Raw genomic sequence first — 19,043 nt, 5'->3', positions numbered from 1 at the left:
AAGTGCTGAGTAAATGATAAATGATTAAATAAACATAATAAACAAATGTGTAAATTATTTTCCTCAGATTATTAAGTGTTTCTCTCATCTGTGCAAGTGGAACCCTATGGCCTGGGAGTCAAAGGGAGATGCTCATGCTGCTTGGCTCATAGGCTTGCTGAAGGATCCCAACATAGCAACATTCCAAAGAAGTAAGTTCAATGCTGAATACTACTTGAATGCTTGCACCATTAATAAATACTGAATTGAATTATATTCAATTTTTTTTTAACATTACTGTCTCATTTACATTTCATTTTTATTTCATTTATTTATTTAAATACGGTAGAGATAAAAAACATGCGATCAGCTAACAAGCTGTTTTTCAGCATGTCCGTATATAACAATTCAACAATACATATAATAAACAAACGAGTACACCACCAGTCAGCCCTCCGCAACCCACCGCTGCGCTATAAAAGCAGAGAACAACAGATCTAGTGGACCGAATCTATTGTTCCCCGCCTTCACAGTGTAGCAGTGAGCCAAAGACGGCGACTGGTAGTGTATAATACAAATCAAAGTATCATACAAATCAACAAACAATAAACACAAAATTATTTACAAAATATGAGAACAAAAAAAAAAAAATGGAATCATAAATACATTAAAACAGATACCTGCTCAGATGTTACCTGTTATTGAAGTCTTGGTATCCTTCATGCTAATTCTGTATTATTGTTACTTAAAATTTCAAACAATATGTTTTCTATAATCATGCTGCTTTATTTCACACTGACACGTAAACATATTAAATTTCTGTTTGATGGGCAATTGATAAATACTTATACTTAATACAGATTGACAAGATCATTATAGCTATTCATTGAACAATACGGTTATTTATTTCTCTATAAGGAAAAAGTGTAAACACGTTTGATCCAATTGATTGAAATAGATATTAATCAAAGTTTTCAAAAATGGTTTGCATTGAGCTAACATACATATTGCCTTTGAGTACACTTCACAAGTCTTTTTTTCTCTAACTTGTATTGTTCTCAATATGCAGATAACACAAAGATCCTTCTAGGAAACAAGTGCTTTGAAACGATTAAGGCCGTTGAGCTCCTAGCCTCTTGTCAAGGCTGGGAGTGGACAAACAACAAGCTCATCATTGAAAAACTTTGGCCTGTTCTAAAAGACTGGAGCAAGAGTCTATCCAAGGGCAGTGCTGAGAAGAAAGGGGATGGAACACCTGGTGAAGGGAGTCTAGCAGGGCAATCAATGACTTCTTTGGCCAGTGCTTGTGCTGTAATGAAAGTTATTGGTAAGTTTATAGCAATTAAATTCTTGTTTTTCTCATTCTCTAAGCTGCATGCATGTGTTTGATATGCATCCACCACATATTGGATGAAGCTGTTTTCCTCCGACAAATGGTTCTTTGCTCAGTCATGCTTAACCCTAGAAAGACTGGGGGGGGCTGATTCAGCCCCCCCCCTCGACATTTTTCGCGATTAATCTGTAACGCGAAAAGCTGGCGCCGCGCCGTTCCATGACTTTTTTCTTTTAAGTCTTGCTTTTGAGACCAAATTTGCGACGCCCGGGTACGTGGTTCAGAAATTACGCAACATTTTGTAAGTGCATGTCGACCCGAAATCGCTCAAAAACGTGAATTTGTGTACAAATCCAATGCAAATTGTGTTTTTAGCCAAAATTCATAAATGTATCATTATTTTCAATTTTACTGATCAAACTCAATTAATTTCACCTTGTTTATGGTCAAAATAAAGTAGCGGACGATTTCCATTGAAAAAACAATAAAAAAACAAAAAGTCGAAAAACAAGGAAATACATAAGAAATTTTAAAAACAATAAATACATAAGAGAAGAATTGTGATATTGAATTCTTTTTAAAGTGCATTTGATCAGAATCCTTCAAAGGGTCTGTGAATGAAAAATTAGCAGTTTAGAAGCCTTATTTAGTTAATTAGAGCAAATCTTTGATATTATGCATAAATTAGCATAATTAATGAATTATGAGATTTTTCGGAAAATTTGATCCTACAGTTTTGGAGATTATGCCGTGGGTAATGCACGTGCCAATTTTCGTCGCGATCGCGTGGTCGACGGCCGAGATCATAGGGGGGGGGGCTGAATCAGCCCCCCCCCCCCCCAGTCTTCTTAGGCATCGAAATAGCCCAGTCTATTTAGGGTTAAACATGAATGATAATGTTGAAAATGTCTGTATTGTACTAAATATTTTAATTGTTTGTTTACTATGACTAAAAGAATTGATATATACTGTACATGTAAATAGATAATTGAATCAAAATGATTCAACTTTTATGTACTTTTTGCCTTAAAATTCAAAGCTGTGTCATCTGGCTGATCTAAAGCAACTTTGGCAAATTTGTCTGTATATGATATAAGTGTTATTATGGAAATTCTAGAACTTAAAAATTGTTACTTTTGTATGTACACTAGTCAATGTTGGTAGAATTCACGATTTTAAATAAATAATACATGTATACAAATTGCACACATATTATGACGTCACTCATTGGTGTCATCCCAGAGATTGGTCGACAACAGCGTACTCAACACCATACATAAATCACAGCATTTCTCTTTCAAAGTGATCACAATTCTCAAGTTAACACTAAATTTTCCTGGAATCCTACTCTTAGTCCTACTGATCAATCTTTATCCCCATGCCCTGAATCCATTTTTTTTTTAAAGTTAAATATATCTTTGGATTGTTAGGTTTCATTCACAGCCCATGCTATCTTGTTTGTCTTAGGAAATGGTGGTCGACCTACAAGCCTCTCATGAATAATGAACATTGATGTTGCTGCATGCATTGTAAAATCATGAGTAATAAAGTCGTGCTTTACCCCCCTCCCCCTCCCCAATTTCATGTATTCCAGGCAATGTTGGTCAGATTGGTCTATCAATCAACACCCAGTCTGTTGAACAGCTTCTCAAGATGTTGATAGCCGTGTTAAAGCAGCCATCGGAAACCAGTAAGTCAAGACATAGCTCACATTTTATTATCAATCAGGGACATAAGATAGTGTGGTGGATATGATGGGAATGGTGTTTGTATAAACTTTGATGCTTTCCCCTCAACCTTGAGATAGAGGGGGTGCTTCAATATGGAATGTTCAATTTGCATGCATGCACATTTCAGTTTTTACAAATGTTACTGTTTTCTAATGTTTGAAGTATGTAATGAGTCTTTTAATTGTGTGTACTTTGTATACATGACCAATTCAGCCATTTGGCTGCGACTCATGTTTTTAATAAACCTTGAATTGAATTGAATTGAATGTCTACTAGTGAACATGATATAATTACGTCATAATATCTAGCTTTAGTAACAATCTCTACAGAAGGATTACCCATCTATAAAGGCAACAAATTTGCTAGCCTTTGAATAGAATTCTCTAATGAAGTATGTAGTAAAGCAATCTGTGGGAAAGAACACTTGCTCATAAAGACCACTTATTTTTGCCTCTATTTTGAGTGGTCTTTATATACGGGTCCTACTGTATTTTCTTTTTCTGATTGGGTTGTAATCTTGTTCTCTTGATTCTTTAGTTCCATGGCCCATGCAGCTCTACACAGCTCAGTCTATCTATGACCTATCACCAAGCCAGCAGGAGGTTGCATCCCAGGTGCTTCGTCAGTGGGTCGCCAAGGCCGTCAACGCTGTCCCGGAGAAACTGGCAGATCGCATCAACAACCTCGGTAGAAAACTACAGAGTCCAGACAACGAGGGTCAACCTGAGGGTGATGAAGGTCAAGAAGAGAAAGAATCGGTTAGTGAAGAGATGAAATGAAAATGATTGAATATTCATTACAAATTGAGAATGTGTCTACAAACTTGGTAGAAAACGGACGACTTCAGATGACTCGGACCAATACCATGGTTCCAGCGGGAAATGAGAAAGATTTACCTCATGAAAAGGTTAAATGACATTGGATGAATGTGGCGAAATCAGTATTAACAACCCTTGTAGAAAACTACCGAGTTGAGACAATGTTGGTTGACCAGAGATATTAGAAAGATCAAGAAGAGGAAAGATTAGGTGGTAAAGAAATATTAAATATCTTCTATAACATCCTGGGACCCTTAACACAAAGCTTAGCAATGATCGTAGAACATTTTGTAATGATAGATTGCATTGACTACAATGTGTAATTAATCGCAAAAATCAAGCCTACGATCAAAAGCTAACCTTTGTGTTACGTGCCCCTGGTGAGATTCAAGAAGTCCAGGTAGTCATTGATGAATGATACTGGGCTGTATTGGTGCTATATAAATTTTTCATATTACTTTTGCAGTTGAAGAGATAGATGGTGTCTCGCAAATACAAATTATGGATGTGCCAAGGAAAAAAAAGTTGTAGAAATATTACCGAATTGCTGGTGAGTGGATTTGTGAAAAAAAATCATGTGATTTTTAGAAAATAAACTTTTTGTAGTAGTGGCATAAGTAAAAGATTTATACATAGGCATCCTTCTTTTTTTAGCATTCACTCACCACCATGCCAACATGCAATTTTTGTATTACATTTTGACATACATGCAGGACTGATCATTCATTGTAATTGTGTTAAAAGAACTCAGATCAGGGTCTACATGCTGCAAGTGATTAATGAATGACACTTTGATTTCCCTTTTTACAGAAAATATCTGATTCTCTGCTGTCTTATTTTCTAATTTCTTATGACTAAATACTTTAAGGGTTGTTATTAAAAGCTTATCAATTACAAGTAAATTTTAGGTCCCTAGATCAATCTTAATGCATGCTATCGATTTGCTGGTGTTCTTGTCGTAGGAGGTATTCATTGATTTTCTTGATATAGAATTGATCTGCCAATTGTGAAGGTGTAATCAAATACAAATAAGTTTCTAGCAATTTCCTGTAAGGGATTGTTTTGTTTGCATACTTACAAATACATATATTTTATCAAGATACTATTGTATATTCAAAAGCACTTCATTTAAAGGTATAACATGTTCAGAGATGGATTGGATTATGATGATGGTTTATTGTTGGTGTTGTAGTTCGAGTAATTTAGGTGTGTGTTGACGTTGAAGCAAAGATATCCAATTCTCGCAAAATTGAATGCATTTCACAGTTAAAACTTTAGAAATTATGCCTAAGTTGGGGGTAGGCATGGTCAAATTGACCCCAAATGAAACTCGTCCCAATTAGCCCACTTGAAATATGAATTATATAAACTACTTATTGTGCACACATCAGTTTACTGCGGGCAAAAATATTTTTTTTAATTTATCTATCTATTTAATTTATTTATTTGTTTGTTTTATTTATTCATTTATTTATTCATTTTTTATTGTTATTATTATTTTTTTTTTTTTAGCCTACTGCCTAAATCTGCAATTTTAGAGAAGCTTTAACATTGTGATGAATGGGGATTTCCAGTGAAACTTGTTTTCAATTAGCCCACTTGAAATATGAATGATGCCAACTACTTATTGTGCATGCTGGGTTGTACACATCAGTTTACTGCAGGCAAAATTTTTTTTTTTTCAACGTATTTATTCCATTTATTTATTTGTTCATTTATATATTTTATACATTTATTTATGTTTTTTTTTTTTTTTTTTTTTTTTTTTGAGGGGGGGGGGGGGCTTTATGTCACAGCTTACTGCCTTAATCTGCAATTTTGGATAAGCTTAAATATTACAATGAATGGGGATTTCCAGTGCTCCCCCTTTTTAATTAATTTTTTTTTTTTAGTTTCCAGGGCTCTTTTGAGAATTCCGGGGGTTAAATCGCCCCAACCCCATGTAAATTTTTCCCTGGTTTACTGGTGGTTTTATTCATGAATGATGTTTTCTCAGTGTAATTAATAGGTGACTCCACAGAATATGTATATCCCATCCTTACCATTCATTCACCTGTGCCACAGAACTTTTACACACCAACCGAACACCCATTTAATCTTTTATAAAATGTAATGATATTGTCTTTTTATGATGTGTTTAAATTGTTCATTTATGTGTACAAGTAAAATATTGAAACGTCATTTTCCGGAAAGAAAATAATTTGATGACAGCTAAACAATATCCTTTTACGAATTTACATACTAATGAAGTATGTATGTTGAAGTTTTTCATAAAATGAGGATATCTGTCAAATTTTAAAGCTTCTGTGATAAGTATCTAATTCAGAAGGGTCCTGTTTGTTTGTGAGTGCCTTACTCAAAGTGGTAAACATTTCAAAATCAAGATATATTTGGCAACAGTGATTGCTTGCCAAAGTTGAACAAAAATTCATATAAAATGTATTTTTATATAAACATTGGAAACTGATGTTCTTATTTATTTATGGTGATTGATTGATTGATTTAAAAATGATGTTACATATGGTATTTGATAAGGTTACAAAACCATGATATGCATTATTTGATTTGTTTTATTGGAGAAAAAAAACAGAAAAACAAAGTGATATTTCTTTCTCAGTTTTTTCTCTAATGTAAAAAGTAGATTGAACAATTTACAGAGCAGTTCATCATTGGTAACATTTTTGACAGTTAAACTGTGATTTTGTATAAGTCATATTATAAATAGAGCCTTGACTTTTTGGTAACGGAGAAAGTGAAAGAGCTGTGATGTGGTCGTTTTGACTCTCGCCTTGTAATTGAGTGGGTCGTGTGTTCAAATCCCGCTGCGGCCTAACATCCTTTTGGAAGGCGTTAAACCACACACCATGGGCAAATGGAAGGATGTGAAAGAAATTGTAGCTTGTCCAGTATTGTGTGGGCCTTAATGTTGACTGGCTGGAACACTCCAGGGAGTCGAAGATGAGTATACCTTGTAATATGCGATAAAGACTTGTTGAATCCGATGACTGGGTTAATAATAGATGTGTGTTAGGCTACGCTAAGATAAGTACAATTTTTATCATTAAATGCCTTAGAAATAACCAGACTATGAATTTTACAGTGTTATGCTTGTTGGATTTTTCTCTGTTTATTCAAATCAACTATCTGCTGGGGTGGACTTGTCCTTTAAAAATGAGAAAATAATAGATTCTGATGTTATATTGGATGAAGAGTAACCCTATACATTTATATGGGACAATGTGTAATTATATACTAGTAGTTAACTTGAACTATCTTACCAAATAATGTGGGCTATTATGTTACTTGGCCACTCCCTTAACACATATTTTATTATGTGTGTAGTGTTTTTGTTGTTCTTGGGGGAAAAGAGAGAAAAATAAGAATAATGAAAAAAAAACACTTATTGTTTATTGATATATACAAATGACTGAATGAAAGAAAAACAAATCTTTGAAGGAATTAATGCCTATTTTCATTGTTTTGTAGGAATAACCTGCTGAAGCTGTAGATGTATTTCATTTTATTTTGATGAAACTTGTTCTTTGCGGATTATTTTCTATGCTTTCTGTGATCTCCACTTCGCTAATTGCATATTTGAGGGAGATTTAAATTTCCCCAACATGTCTCACAAATCGTTGAAAGTAAGATTGTCATAAAGTACATGTATGTTTTTTTTAAGTTAAGATATTTTATTTGTATGCTTTTACAATGCTAATTCATTGTGTTGCTGACTGCACTGGCGTCGATTTGAATATTGAAACTATTGTTCTTTATTGACTGTGTATATTGTAAAGGAGTTTACAAAATTCCTCTACAAAAGCTGTTATATATTTTGCAAGGGCATATCGTCATTAAAAATTTGTGCAATTAAAGACATTGCTGATAAAGGGAACCATCTCTGTGTGCTGGTGTATCATGTTATGTATGGTATGGTGTGTGTTTAGGGAGTAAAAGTGAAAATGTTGTAGGTAGCCTCTAGTTAGTCTACAAGCGCAGACTCATATTTGACACTTCAACCAATAACAGGTCTAAATTGAAGACTAGATGCCAAAGGCTCTGTCTGAGAGCCAGCCACGTAGTGAATCTAGTCTCACTACTTCAGACTCTGCATTATGCACAGTGTGAATTGCAAAACACCATGGGTCTGTGCCCAAAGTCTAAGCAGACGCTGTAGCTATTGTCCTTGCCTTTACGAGTCTGATACAGCAAGACTATTGTCATTCCTATTCAGCTTAAGGGGAGAGATTACCCTGACACAAAGTTTATTGTAAAAATAGCAGAAAAAATAATTTAAAAATATTGGCGAAGGTTTGAGAAAAATCCATCAAAGAATAAAAAAGTTTTAAAATTTTGATTATTTGTTCTGTCATGTGCAAGCAACGTTCCAATATATCGTATGGTAAAAAATCAATGAAATGTCATTTTCTCAGAAAATTGAAAATGGTTTTTACTGTACTTTTAGTATATCAATAGACAAATCATTTCATACCCGTTTCTAAAACTAAAACTAAAAAAAGTCATCACGAACCATTAAAAATTAAAATTTATGCTTTTTATATTACATGACATATGTGGCAGCTGCTCGTTTATGATGTCACAAATCCAAAACTTTAAATTCTAATAATTTTCTTAATCTTTAATGGATTTTCCTCTAACATCCTAATATTTTGTATGATTTTTTCTGCTATTTTTACAACAAACTTTTCTTCAGTGTGAACTTTCCCTTTAAAGAAGTGTCACAGTCACACTGCCCAAACTGAGTCCAAACCATCAAGAGATTTTTTTACATTTCATTCATAGACACTTTGGTTTGGAGTCAGGTTAATTGGTACAAGTATGTCTATAGCATTAAGCGATGCGTCTGTTTTGGCGAGACTACCAAAAGTGGCTGATTAGTCTCGTTGTGTATCAGGCGTATTGCTAGCAGCATTCAGGATAACCGCAAAGAACAGATGACAGGCTAAGAAAAAAGAGATGAACGAGAAGAAATGGTGCCGCGGTGAGAGAGAGAGAGAGACTGAATAAGAGAATGTTAGGGTTATGTGTGTGTGAGAGAGAGAGAGTGAGGGGGGGGGTGGTAAGCAAACATAGTTGAACCTCGGTTAAGAAATGATTTTTGCGAAAAAAACGTTGAGATTATAAAAAAAATCTAATGTTGATCATTGAAAAGAAATCTGTCAAAAATTAAAAAATTGCTGCTGTTTTTAAAATGATAAAAAGAGAACATATTTTAACAAGCGGTATAGACAAACTCTTCACATTTGTGGTGTACGTAGTTATTATGAATGTTTAGTATGATCTTTTCCTAAAAAAATCGATATCTGAGAGTGCTCTAAATTCTCGCACCTTCTTATGTCAAAATTTTTGTCTTACGTTCATTTGTTGACATGGTTTCGGGGATTTCTTACTTCTCCCTAGCTCCAGACATAGCCAGTGCAGTCTATTCAGAATTCTGAGAAGTAAAACATTGTTAAATCACTGATCCATGTCATTCCTCCAATAGCAAAACATTTTCCAAAGTGTTACGCGCAGTGAGTTACGTAACAATGCCCGTCCAGCAACATTGCGCAACGACGTAAACTTTGGACCAATGAGGGACGCGATAATAAAACTGCTTTTTTAAACATCATACGTAACAATGAAACTCGCAAGTTTCCGTTGACATTAGCAACCTAAACAGTTCATTCTTTAAGAATTCTCCTTGCGATCAAGACGTTTGCTTTGCTCCTGTCTTTCGATCTCTCAAAGAGAATGGCTCGCCGATCTTCACGTATGCGAAGATGTTTCTCCCGACTTCGAAAGAGAATGGGAAAGAATTTGACAAAATTGTGCTGTTTTCTCCAAGGTATGAGTAATATTCTTCATCAGGATCCCATCCTAAACGCACATGACATGAACAAGAAAATTATTGTTAGCTCAAAACGATAATTCTAAACTATTATTCAATTCAGATTTCTAAAACGAAGTGCAATTTTTCTGTTATTACTTAAAATAAAGTACCAATGTCCGAGTTCAATTTAAATATTAGTGCTATAAATTTACTTTTATTCAAGTTTAACATAATCTACCTTTGTTTACAGTTACTGAGGATGACAGCAATGGCATCCGAAAGAATGCTTTGACAACAGAGGCCCTCAAAATGGTAAGCCATGCACTGTTGCCAAAATAACCATTTCAATTCTATTCTCTGTAATGCATGTCAACCAGATTATGAGAATGTTATGAAAATTACCTTTTCTTAAAAAGTATAGACCTAATTTGACTCTGGGAATTTTTTCCTTAATTATCTCTCGCTGATTTTCAAAGTACTCTTTCATCAATTTAACATTATATATTTTTTATGTTATTGATTGATACACAGTTCCACTCTACAAATATCAGTGATGCTTACAGCGACACGACATCAGTGTGGAGCTCGGAAGATGGCTTACAAAGTACCTTGTACTATCCGGTAAACAACTTCAAGCAAGTCGATATCGACGACGACAGCGTCGACGGCTCTTCTTGTCAGTCCCACAATGAATTCTCGACTGAAGGTGCAGGTGATAACGAATCGTTGCTATCAGATACCACATCGAGTCTTCTAAGATTCATGGATGAAATGGACAATGATAGCATAACAGATGTGTCCAGCATCGCCAGCGATGACGATGATGACACGTTCACAACTGTCAGCGATACAGACTATTATACCGATGATCACTTCGATGACGACAACAGTGACGTCATGCCTGAAATATCACTGTCAAAAGTCGAATTCGGGGTTATGGACAATACTTTATCCGCTGCAACTATCTTTCTCTATGAAATAATTGCTGAGGTCGCTTCCGAACTGAACTCGAAATACTGAACTTCAAAACACTCAATGCCTTTGTTCTTTTAAATAAAACCATCCGGGAATTCTGTAGGTTTTATTTTCTTATCGAATATTGGTGTTTTTGCTGTGAAAACTTCTTAAAGAGTAACAATGAAAACAAAAGAAAGTGCTAGGCTTGTCCTTTGAAAATGATTAGCAGAACTGTACGTAAGATAATAGGAAGGGGACTGCGAAAAGTTAGATAGAGGGACGAAGATAGAAAATGAATTCAAAGAAGGGGCAGGGGAAGGGGGAAAGAAAGAAAGAACGACAGAGAGAGAGAGGGAGAGGGGCGGAGGGAGAGATGGGGGCACACACACGCAAAGAGATAATGAGTGAAAGAGAGATATAACGGACAGTTAGGAGATGGGCAATCATTAGAGGCATTAAGATAATATATAATGCTACGCTTCCCCCGAACTTCATAATATCACCTATCGTTAATTTTGTGTGATTGTTGGAAATGACGAGGTTCAGCAAGATACTGCACTCTAAATAACGCGAAAGAGCTAATCTGGTCTCTAATCACTCGCCTCCAAGAGTGAGAAGAGGGACTATTCGTTGGGAGTGGGATTTACATCTTTTGAGAGTGCATTATAGTTTCTTCTGGAGTGAAAATGTCTTAAAATATATATTGTTCAGTGCATGGGCGAAAATCCCAGGGGGACGCGTCCCCCTACCATTTCGTAACGGGGGACACAATATCAAATGTCCCCCTACTATTTGGGGTCTTTTTTGATGGAAAATATACATCATTCAAAAATGACGAAATGACCTTACATTTTGGGTGATAACCTTTTTTTTTTTTTTTTTTGCTTGTCAAATCTATTTTGGACGAACGAAATGACGTTACATTTTGGGTGATAACCCCCCTTTTATTTTTTGCTTGTCAAATTTTCTAGGGGAAAATCCTGGATCCTCCCCTGGTCCCCCTACCTTTGGGGAGAAATTTCCGCCCATGGGGTTCACTTTAGAAGGAGCTATAGATAACCCCCTCTCAAAATTTGTAAGCCTTCTTCCAAAAGGAATGGCCCCTCGTCTCAATCTGGGAGGAATGTTGTTAGGGACCAGATTAGCTGCATTTGAAGTGTGGGATTCGGGGAAAACGTGTCAGTTTTTAGATACAGGGTTATGGTACTAGAGACTGAAATTTAAATCGTTCTCTTTGAATTGTGTTTATTAATTTGCATTGTTTGTTTATTGTTATTCTTTTTTCTTCAAGTTAAATTTGACAGGTAAATTAACTGATAATTACTGCCCGCGCAACTCGTATATTACATCACGCTAATTTGCACTGAATTGTAATTCTACTCATTATCTTCATGAATGGAGATATTAATCTCAAGTGGCTCTGCTCATTAAGGGCGCATAATCAAATTTACTCAGAACAATCGATTCATTTCATTTGCAAACAGATTTGAACGGGTCGCCAATATCACAATCAATGGCTTTAATTAACAAGCTTTTCATACAGGTGCCATGGTGATCTGAGCAGTTATAAAGTGAGGGATTACTATGGCGTACAGTTGGAAGGGGAGGGGGGCTTGCCCCCCCCCAAAAAAAAAAAAATTCATAATAATAAAAAAAAAAAAAAAAAAAATATAACAATAAGAAAATACGACCACGGAAAAATAGAAAAGGGTGAAATACAAAATTTTCTGAATATTATGTAACATTTTTCTCAAAGATAGATATTTGTAATAAAAACATATACATTTTTGCTCACTCGCTTTTTAATTTGTTATGTTTTTGTTTTTGCCTAATACGCCAAATTTAGTCCCCTAAAAATTTTGGCTCATTACGCCACTGAGGAGATACTCTTGGTTTTAAATATTTAGTGATGTTCTCTTAATTGACTCATCCGATAGACTGATCAGAAGCCGAATGCACAGGCTAGAGGGATGCTTGGATAGTTTTGTGTTTTCATCCCGACCTTCATCCTCTGGTGTATATCCAAGCAGTAAATTTGTTTCCTGTTTTTTCTTAAATGAAGTATTTATTTAGAATATAACAACATAATCAACGTGAAATTACAAGTAAATCATGAGAATAACGACCATACATAGCAATAATTATATACACTTATTACAGTACATAAAGAGTAAAGATAGATAATGATAAAAAATCAAACCTCTATTTACGAAAATAAACGGAAAGTTTACCTTTCTTTTTATCGATGCTGTATTCAATTTCTTTGTTACTCATTAAGTAAAGTTTAAAGCAAGCAAAGTCAGGGATCTTAATTTGAAATTTGCAGAGATATATGCAATCTTTTAGCGATAGAAAAGTGTACGAGATAAGACTGCTAGAGTCTCCCTGGACATCAGTCTTTCATAATCCGAAAAGAAAATATTATTCTTTTCCTTCTGATTGAGTATAAATCAACCGTCTTTTGCCACAATTCGAGGAAATGAAACAAATGCAAGAACGTATCGGGTGAATCATTACAAAAGGAGCAAAGAGACCGGGATCCTTTCTATTGTAAGGGGATGGTGATTTATTTTGTCATCCCCCTAATCGAATAGCCTGACCTCGTGGATTTACTTAACCATTCCATTTAAAGGCAGTATGGGTTAAAGCATAAGACAACGCGAGCACTGAATTAGTGACATCATGTCAAATTCACACCAAGAAACGACTGGCTATACACCATCAATGTGTATGGTTTAACACCAGTCAGTGTGGTCCTAAAGAATCACGCCGATGTTGCATTCAACACCGTCGTGGTGTTATCTAACACTACACTGGTCCATTTGCAATAGTCATTGATATTATCTTTTTTTTTCACCGTCTGACCCCTTCTGAAATGCAGTGCAGTGTTAGGGACTAGAAGGGGCTGACGACGGAAGTTTGTCAGTCGTCTCCATGATGAGTAGCTAACTGGGAGTTATAGGAGCACCGCGTTGGAACAGCTTTGTATTCATGTCCCATTCATGTCCGCTAGACGGTTGAAATTAGAGTGGTGGTCAACGATCGTTGTCTACATCCTCATCACTCCATGTCATAAAATCACCAAAATGACCACCGAAGTGATGAAATTGAACACAACGACAGTTGCAATGAATCAATCATGTTTGAACGCCTGGGTAACCGTGGTTGACCACGAGGACTGTGCTTTTATTGGCAATATCACCTTGGCATTCATCGTCATAAGCATCATCCTCATCATCTTCGGTCTCTTCAGCAACATCCTCCTCGTCGTCATTATCCTTAGCAACGGTAACAAATTGAGGACCATACCAAACATTTATATTGGTCACATGGCGGTTCTTAGTATCCTTTACCTCGTCATCGTCAGCGGTGGTAATCTTCTTACATTCGGCCAGGTTACCTTTCAGTTCGAGATCAGTGACTCTGTCGTCAAGGCCATATTTTTCATCCAAGTTGTAAGTATATACGTATCCATAATAAAATCAATTTCATGATATGCAGGAGCATTTATTGTAACCTCCGCCATTCTCGATTCCTTTTTACCACTTAAGCATTTTTAGTCCTTTATTGGATAAATATTTCATATTTCATATTAATTCCTTTTCTTCTTTTTGGAAGGGGGGGGAGTGATAGGCATATTTTCTTGATCGCCCCCAACTCACAATCTCCATCAACTCACTCTCTCTTTCCCTTTATAAGTTTAACCCGCCTCCGGACGTTTCTTTCCTTACCACTACCCATCTTCTGCCCCCCTCCATTCTCTTTCCCTTCCCCATTTCTTCTCATCATACAAGTCAAGATACGGTCATTATCTCCGATATATCCATGTTTTATTTCATTAAGCAGGAATAAAGTTAATGTAACAATATCAGGACATATCGTATATCTTTCAATGAATTTGTATACATACTTGTGGTCATTGCCACTACACACGTCAGCAATCTATCGCGTTACAAGTTGAGGGCCATGTACACTAATTGGAGGTGGAATTGATGTCTATGTGGCAACCATATATATATATGGATATTCAATAACGCCTAATTGCAATTAGCCAGATCACATCTCATCAACTTTTCTCATGACCTTCCCCAATTTTCATTACCATGATCGAGCACTAACACTTTCAAATGAAGATGTTGCATACACTGCAAAAACTCAGGTGTTGATTTAACACCGGTGTTGATTTAACACCAGCCCGGAATCTATATCCATCCATATTTATTTTATTGTTCGAAATAGACATGAAATGAAATACTCCGAAAATTTGCTTTGCTCAATTGATCGTGGGCCCGGCAGCCGCTGTGCTGCGCCAGATCGACGAGGCTCTATCCCTTTAATCGTTGAACGCCAAACAGGGTAGCAGCAACTCCCATCTTTTAACGTCTTTTGGTCTGACGCGGCCGGGGTATGAACCCCCGACCTCCCGGTTGTGAGACAGACGCTCTACCAACTGAGCCAACACACCGTATTGAAACAACACCAGTTTGGAATCAAACCGATGCTGTTTTAATACTAATTGGTGTTGTACAAACACCTATCTGGTGTTAGACCAAAACGAAACTGGTGTTGTTTAACACTTCTCTGGTGTGGACAAATATAGATTCCAGGCTGGTGTTAAATCAACACCAGAGTTTTTGCAGTGTAAGCTTTCCAGACATAGCATCCTGTGAAAGAAAGACATGGTATGGGGAGCGTTTCATGAAAGGATAATTTATGTCAGACGTTCTATCCGATAGTTACTATGGTAACAATGCCTCTCTGCCAATAATAATCAAGGAAACTTGTCAGACCTGAGATCCTAAAGTTTTTCCACATTCAAACATTGATACAGATCTCTTGAAGCAAATGTTCGGACAAAAACGTTGATGAGCTAAATGTTGATTGGCAAATACATGTACATGTAATGTATATCTCTATGGTGACAGCGGGACTCCTTACATTTGGCTCCGGAGAGAACGTTCCATTTGGGTCGGCAAAACTAACAAAAGTTGGGGGAATTCACCGTCCTCAATTGGTTTGATGAAATAACAAAAATGAGAGAAATACATTAATAAAATTTTGGGAAAGTCCATAGAAAATTGTCAAAGTAATGAAATCGTTAAACTGCAATTTGTGACATCACGTAATAGCAGCACCTCAATTTCATGTGATATAGAATGTAACTTCTCTACATAGGATTGCGTATGAAATAAGGACTGGTTATAAAGGTTATTAAACTCAGGAAATTTGATAATGAAATGATAATATATTTAGTATGTAATACAATTTATAAGGGAAGCCGTTTGCAGGTAATATTACAAAATTATAAAACACAAAAAAGTGTCTAACAATCATCAAACGTGTGATACAATATTACCCCAGTTATTGATAGCGCGATCCACCGCCATTGTCAGTAAGGACTGGGGACCTTCACAACAAATCGGAAAGGATATAATCAAAGGTAACTTCATTTATTACACATTATTGTCATGCTAAATGTATTAACATTAATGTTTAAACTGCAGTCATGTTTAAGCTTTGAATACCCGAATAGCTTAACCCGGGTTACTCATTATTTTTGTTATATGATTAACAACGTTTTTTTTTTTATTATTATTGCAGTTTATATCTGTAGCTTCTTTTTCGATACTGGTACTTCTCGGATTCGATCGATACCTGTCAATCGTTTATCCACTCCGATCGCGACCCTATCGAACAAAGACGGGGGCAATTATTGTCAACTGTCTGGTATGGATTGGTGAGTGTGAACATCCTATGTTTTCCCCTTTTTTCTTCTACTTTCTTCTTCTTCTTTTGTCAGCGTCGTTTGGCAACATACAATTTTCTCCTGTGTGTGTGTGTGTGTGTGGGGTGGGGGGGGGGTGGGATGGCGTATCGCGTCTCCCCCAGCCCCCCCCCCCCAAAAAAAAAAAAAAAAAAAAAAAAACTCCCGGTGTATTTTACTTTTGGTGACGTGCTTGAACACTGATCGAGTTGAGTGAACCATATTATATAAAGCCATTAATATTCAATTATTGATATGCGTAAACATCGAGTGGTAGAAATATGTCAAGGCAACATGGATTATAGGTGTAAATGATTGATTCTGATATCAATTTGTCTCTTTATTTCGTTCTCAGTTGCAGTGCTGTGCATAGTTCCCCTGTTAATAGGCCATGTTGAGGGGGGTGTCAAGAATATCTTCGGAAATTACCTCGTCCAGAGAAACAGAAACGCGATGATCACATATACAGTAATCGCATTCATAACTCCTGGAATAGCTCTTACAATTATGTACGTCGCTATTCTAAAGACCATTTGGTTTAACCCAGCAGCCAAGCATTTACACGGGGAAGAGCAAGAAAAAAGATGGAAGCAGCGAATTCGGGTATTCAGATCAATCTTCAGAGTGGTCTTTGCCTTTGTATTGCTTTATGGCTACTTCTTCGCGGTTTTTCTATGGATCGCGGTAGGTGGGCATACGCAAGTGAGCGCTGGTGTGAGCAATCTACTGTTGTACTCTTCACTATTAGTAGTTTATCTGAACTGTGGAATAAATCCTCTAATCTACGCGCTCACCCAACAAGATTTAAGACCTTATGTGTACAAGCTACTCTGCCCGAAGAAGTGCAATATGAGGAAATCAGAAAAGGACGCTCTCTACACGACCCAACAAAAAGATAGAGGGAGCAAGGATCATGCTGCACCGCATGACAACCGCGTAGCCAGGATTTCATTTTGGAGGGGGCGGTAAATGCACGCGAAGCGTGCCAACACTTACAGAGCGCGCGAAGCGCGCTCCCTAGGGGGTGGGTGCAGGGAGGGGGAGTTTCCCCAACCGTCGCGCGAAGCGCGACGGTTTTGGTGTTTCATAAATTAAAATGAAAAGGAGCCGTCTCTCTTGTCTCTAGTACCTATATCAGCTCCAATTCTGTTGACTATATTGTGATTTTGAACCTTGTTTTCATGAACCTTGTTTTCAAAAGTGATTGTGAACGCACAAAAAAGGAATACAATGGAGGAAATTAAAATAATAATAACCCCGCGCGGAAGCTGAAGCGTTTTATCAATTTTTTTGCCACAAAAAGGATCCCGAGAAAAGGGTATTCTCAAAGATATATTGAATACTTCTCTTGGAAAGATCAGATTTGATTACAAACAATTTAGCGACAGTGCATATCTTTAACTCGCAAAACAGAGGAAATGAAGTGTATATGCCGGGAGGAAGATATTCCTCCCCGCGCAGAGCAATGAAACTCTGAAATTTCAAAGGGCGGACGTTTCATCAAATGCAGATGTCTCTAATACCCCCATCGGCTCTAATTCTAAGATTTTTTAACTTCATTACAAGGAAAATAGTGCGCAAAAAGTTGAAACTTATGTAATTTATTGAAATTATATAAAAAAGGATGCCTAATTTCTTTGACTTATCCTGAAGCGCTTCATTTTGAATTATAAAGAAACTTAAGTGTCATTCAAAATTTCAACTGAGGGCGCAAAACAGGACAGGAGATGAATGTGCTGGGAAATAACATGAAGTTTAATAGAATTTGATAAAAAATATTGCACTTTTTTATTTAATACGACACGAATTTTATACCTTCCTCTTTTTAAATTAGGAACCTGTTTGCCCCCAAATTATGGTTGTTTAGTAATGAGCTGAAAAGCGGGAGAAGTTGACTTAATGGAGGTGACGGCAGAAATTTATATAAAGATTTTACCCGCCCGGAGCCGACCCGACCAGAAGTTGCGCGAGCAATAAAAAAAAGATAACTTCATATACTTCGACCTAACCTTACTCTAATTCCATGCCCTAATGTATACATTTGAACTTTAACTGGCAAGAAACACATATAGCTGAGGTGGAAAAACAGGGTTAGAGAAAGGGTGGGGGAGACAATGGAGAACTTCAATATTGTCATTTAACCGCGCGCAGCGCGGAAGCAAACTTCATATATAAATTTAGAGCAAGAGTGAAGGAGTTTCTCTTTTGAGAAAAAAAAAGAATAAAAAGAAAAAAAAACACAAAGCTACCTTTCTTCCCTTTCCTCCCTTCCCTTTTCCTTTTCTCCTCTCTTTTTCCCCTTCTTTTTTTCTTTTTGGGGACGTTTTTTTTTTTTTTTTTTGGGGGGGGGGCGACCGCCCCCACCGCCCCCCCTGGCTACGCGCCTGCCGCATGAAGGGAACAAAGATAAAGACTTCGAAGTTGAAGATGGCCATCTCCACATCTACCTTAACGATGGTTACTGTGGGAACGATAAAGCAGAGGATTGTTTTTCGCTGGAGGAAGTATTACGATCTCCACAAATTTGTTCAAGGGATAACCTTTCAGTAGACAGCGAAACACGTGAAGTTGATTGCTTTCAATATACCCAGTTCACACTGTCACGATTGAAACGGTGGTCTTAATCGTGAAG

General features: G+C 36.6%; 3 protein-coding genes across 3 annotated transcripts in view; all 3 read left to right on the top strand.

Annotated features, from left to right (window-relative positions):
• Nucleotides 1-4,960, top strand: part of LOC129278641 (uncharacterized) — a 33,941-nt gene extending 28,981 nt beyond the window's left edge. Inside the window, exons 19-22 of the mRNA XM_054914787.2 lie at nt 68-191; nt 1,049-1,306; nt 2,907-3,002; nt 3,580-4,960. Of these exons, the coding sequence (XP_054770762.2) occupies nt 68-191; nt 1,049-1,306; nt 2,907-3,002; nt 3,580-3,821 (720 nt within the window). The 3' untranslated portion in view covers nt 3,822-4,960. The remainder of the gene's footprint in view (nt 1-67; nt 192-1,048; nt 1,307-2,906; nt 3,003-3,579) is intronic.
• Nucleotides 4,961-8,834: 3,874 nt separating this feature from the next.
• On the top strand, nt 8,835-10,710 carry LOC129279438 (uncharacterized). Its single transcript, XM_064110984.1, has 3 exons — nt 8,835-8,859; nt 9,941-10,002; nt 10,222-10,710. Exons 1-3 carry the CDS (start codon nt 8,835-8,837, stop codon nt 10,708-10,710), a joined length of 576 nt encoding a protein of 191 aa, XP_063967054.1.
• Nucleotides 10,711-13,266: 2,556 nt separating this feature from the next.
• Nucleotides 13,267-18,621, top strand: LOC129279706 (somatostatin receptor type 5-like). Its single transcript, XM_054915806.2, has 3 exons — nt 13,267-14,102; nt 16,249-16,384; nt 16,767-18,621. Exons 1-3 carry the CDS (start codon nt 13,650-13,652, stop codon nt 17,378-17,380), a joined length of 1,203 nt encoding a protein of 400 aa, XP_054771781.2. The 5' UTR covers nt 13,267-13,649; the 3' UTR covers nt 17,381-18,621.
• Nucleotides 18,622-19,043: the final 422 nt, after the last annotated feature.

This window comes from Lytechinus pictus, chromosome 16 (assembly GCF_037042905.1).
Source record: "Lytechinus pictus isolate F3 Inbred chromosome 16, Lp3.0, whole genome shotgun sequence".
Taxonomy (NCBI): Eukaryota; Metazoa; Echinodermata; class Echinoidea; order Temnopleuroida; family Toxopneustidae; genus Lytechinus; species Lytechinus pictus.
Note: the sequence above shows the minus strand (reverse complement) of the source record. Positions and strands in the feature narration are given on the sequence as shown.

What these genes read in the sequence shown, in the direction of transcription:
- LOC129279438 (XM_064110984.1), top strand. Translation starts at nt 8,835, where the DNA reads ATGAACGAGAAGAAATGGTGCCGCG. An exon ending in CGAGAAGAAATGGTGCCGCG is followed by an intron (nt 8,860 to 9,940) that starts GTGAGAGAGAGA and finishes CTTTGTTTACAG; the next exon opens with TTACTGAGGATGACAGCAAT. An exon ending in CAACAGAGGCCCTCAAAATG is followed by an intron (nt 10,003 to 10,221) that starts GTAAGCCATGCA and finishes ATTGATACACAG; the next exon opens with TTCCACTCTACAAATATCAG.
- LOC129279706 (XM_054915806.2), top strand. Translation starts at nt 13,650, where the DNA reads ATGTCCGCTAGACGGTTGAAATTAGAGTGGTGGTCAACGATCGTTGTC. An exon ending in CCATATTTTTCATCCAAGTT is followed by an intron (nt 14,103 to 16,248) that starts GTAAGTATATAC and finishes TTATTATTGCAG; the next exon opens with TTTATATCTGTAGCTTCTTT. An exon ending in CAACTGTCTGGTATGGATTG is followed by an intron (nt 16,385 to 16,766) that starts GTGAGTGTGAAC and finishes TTTCGTTCTCAG; the next exon opens with TTGCAGTGCTGTGCATAGTT.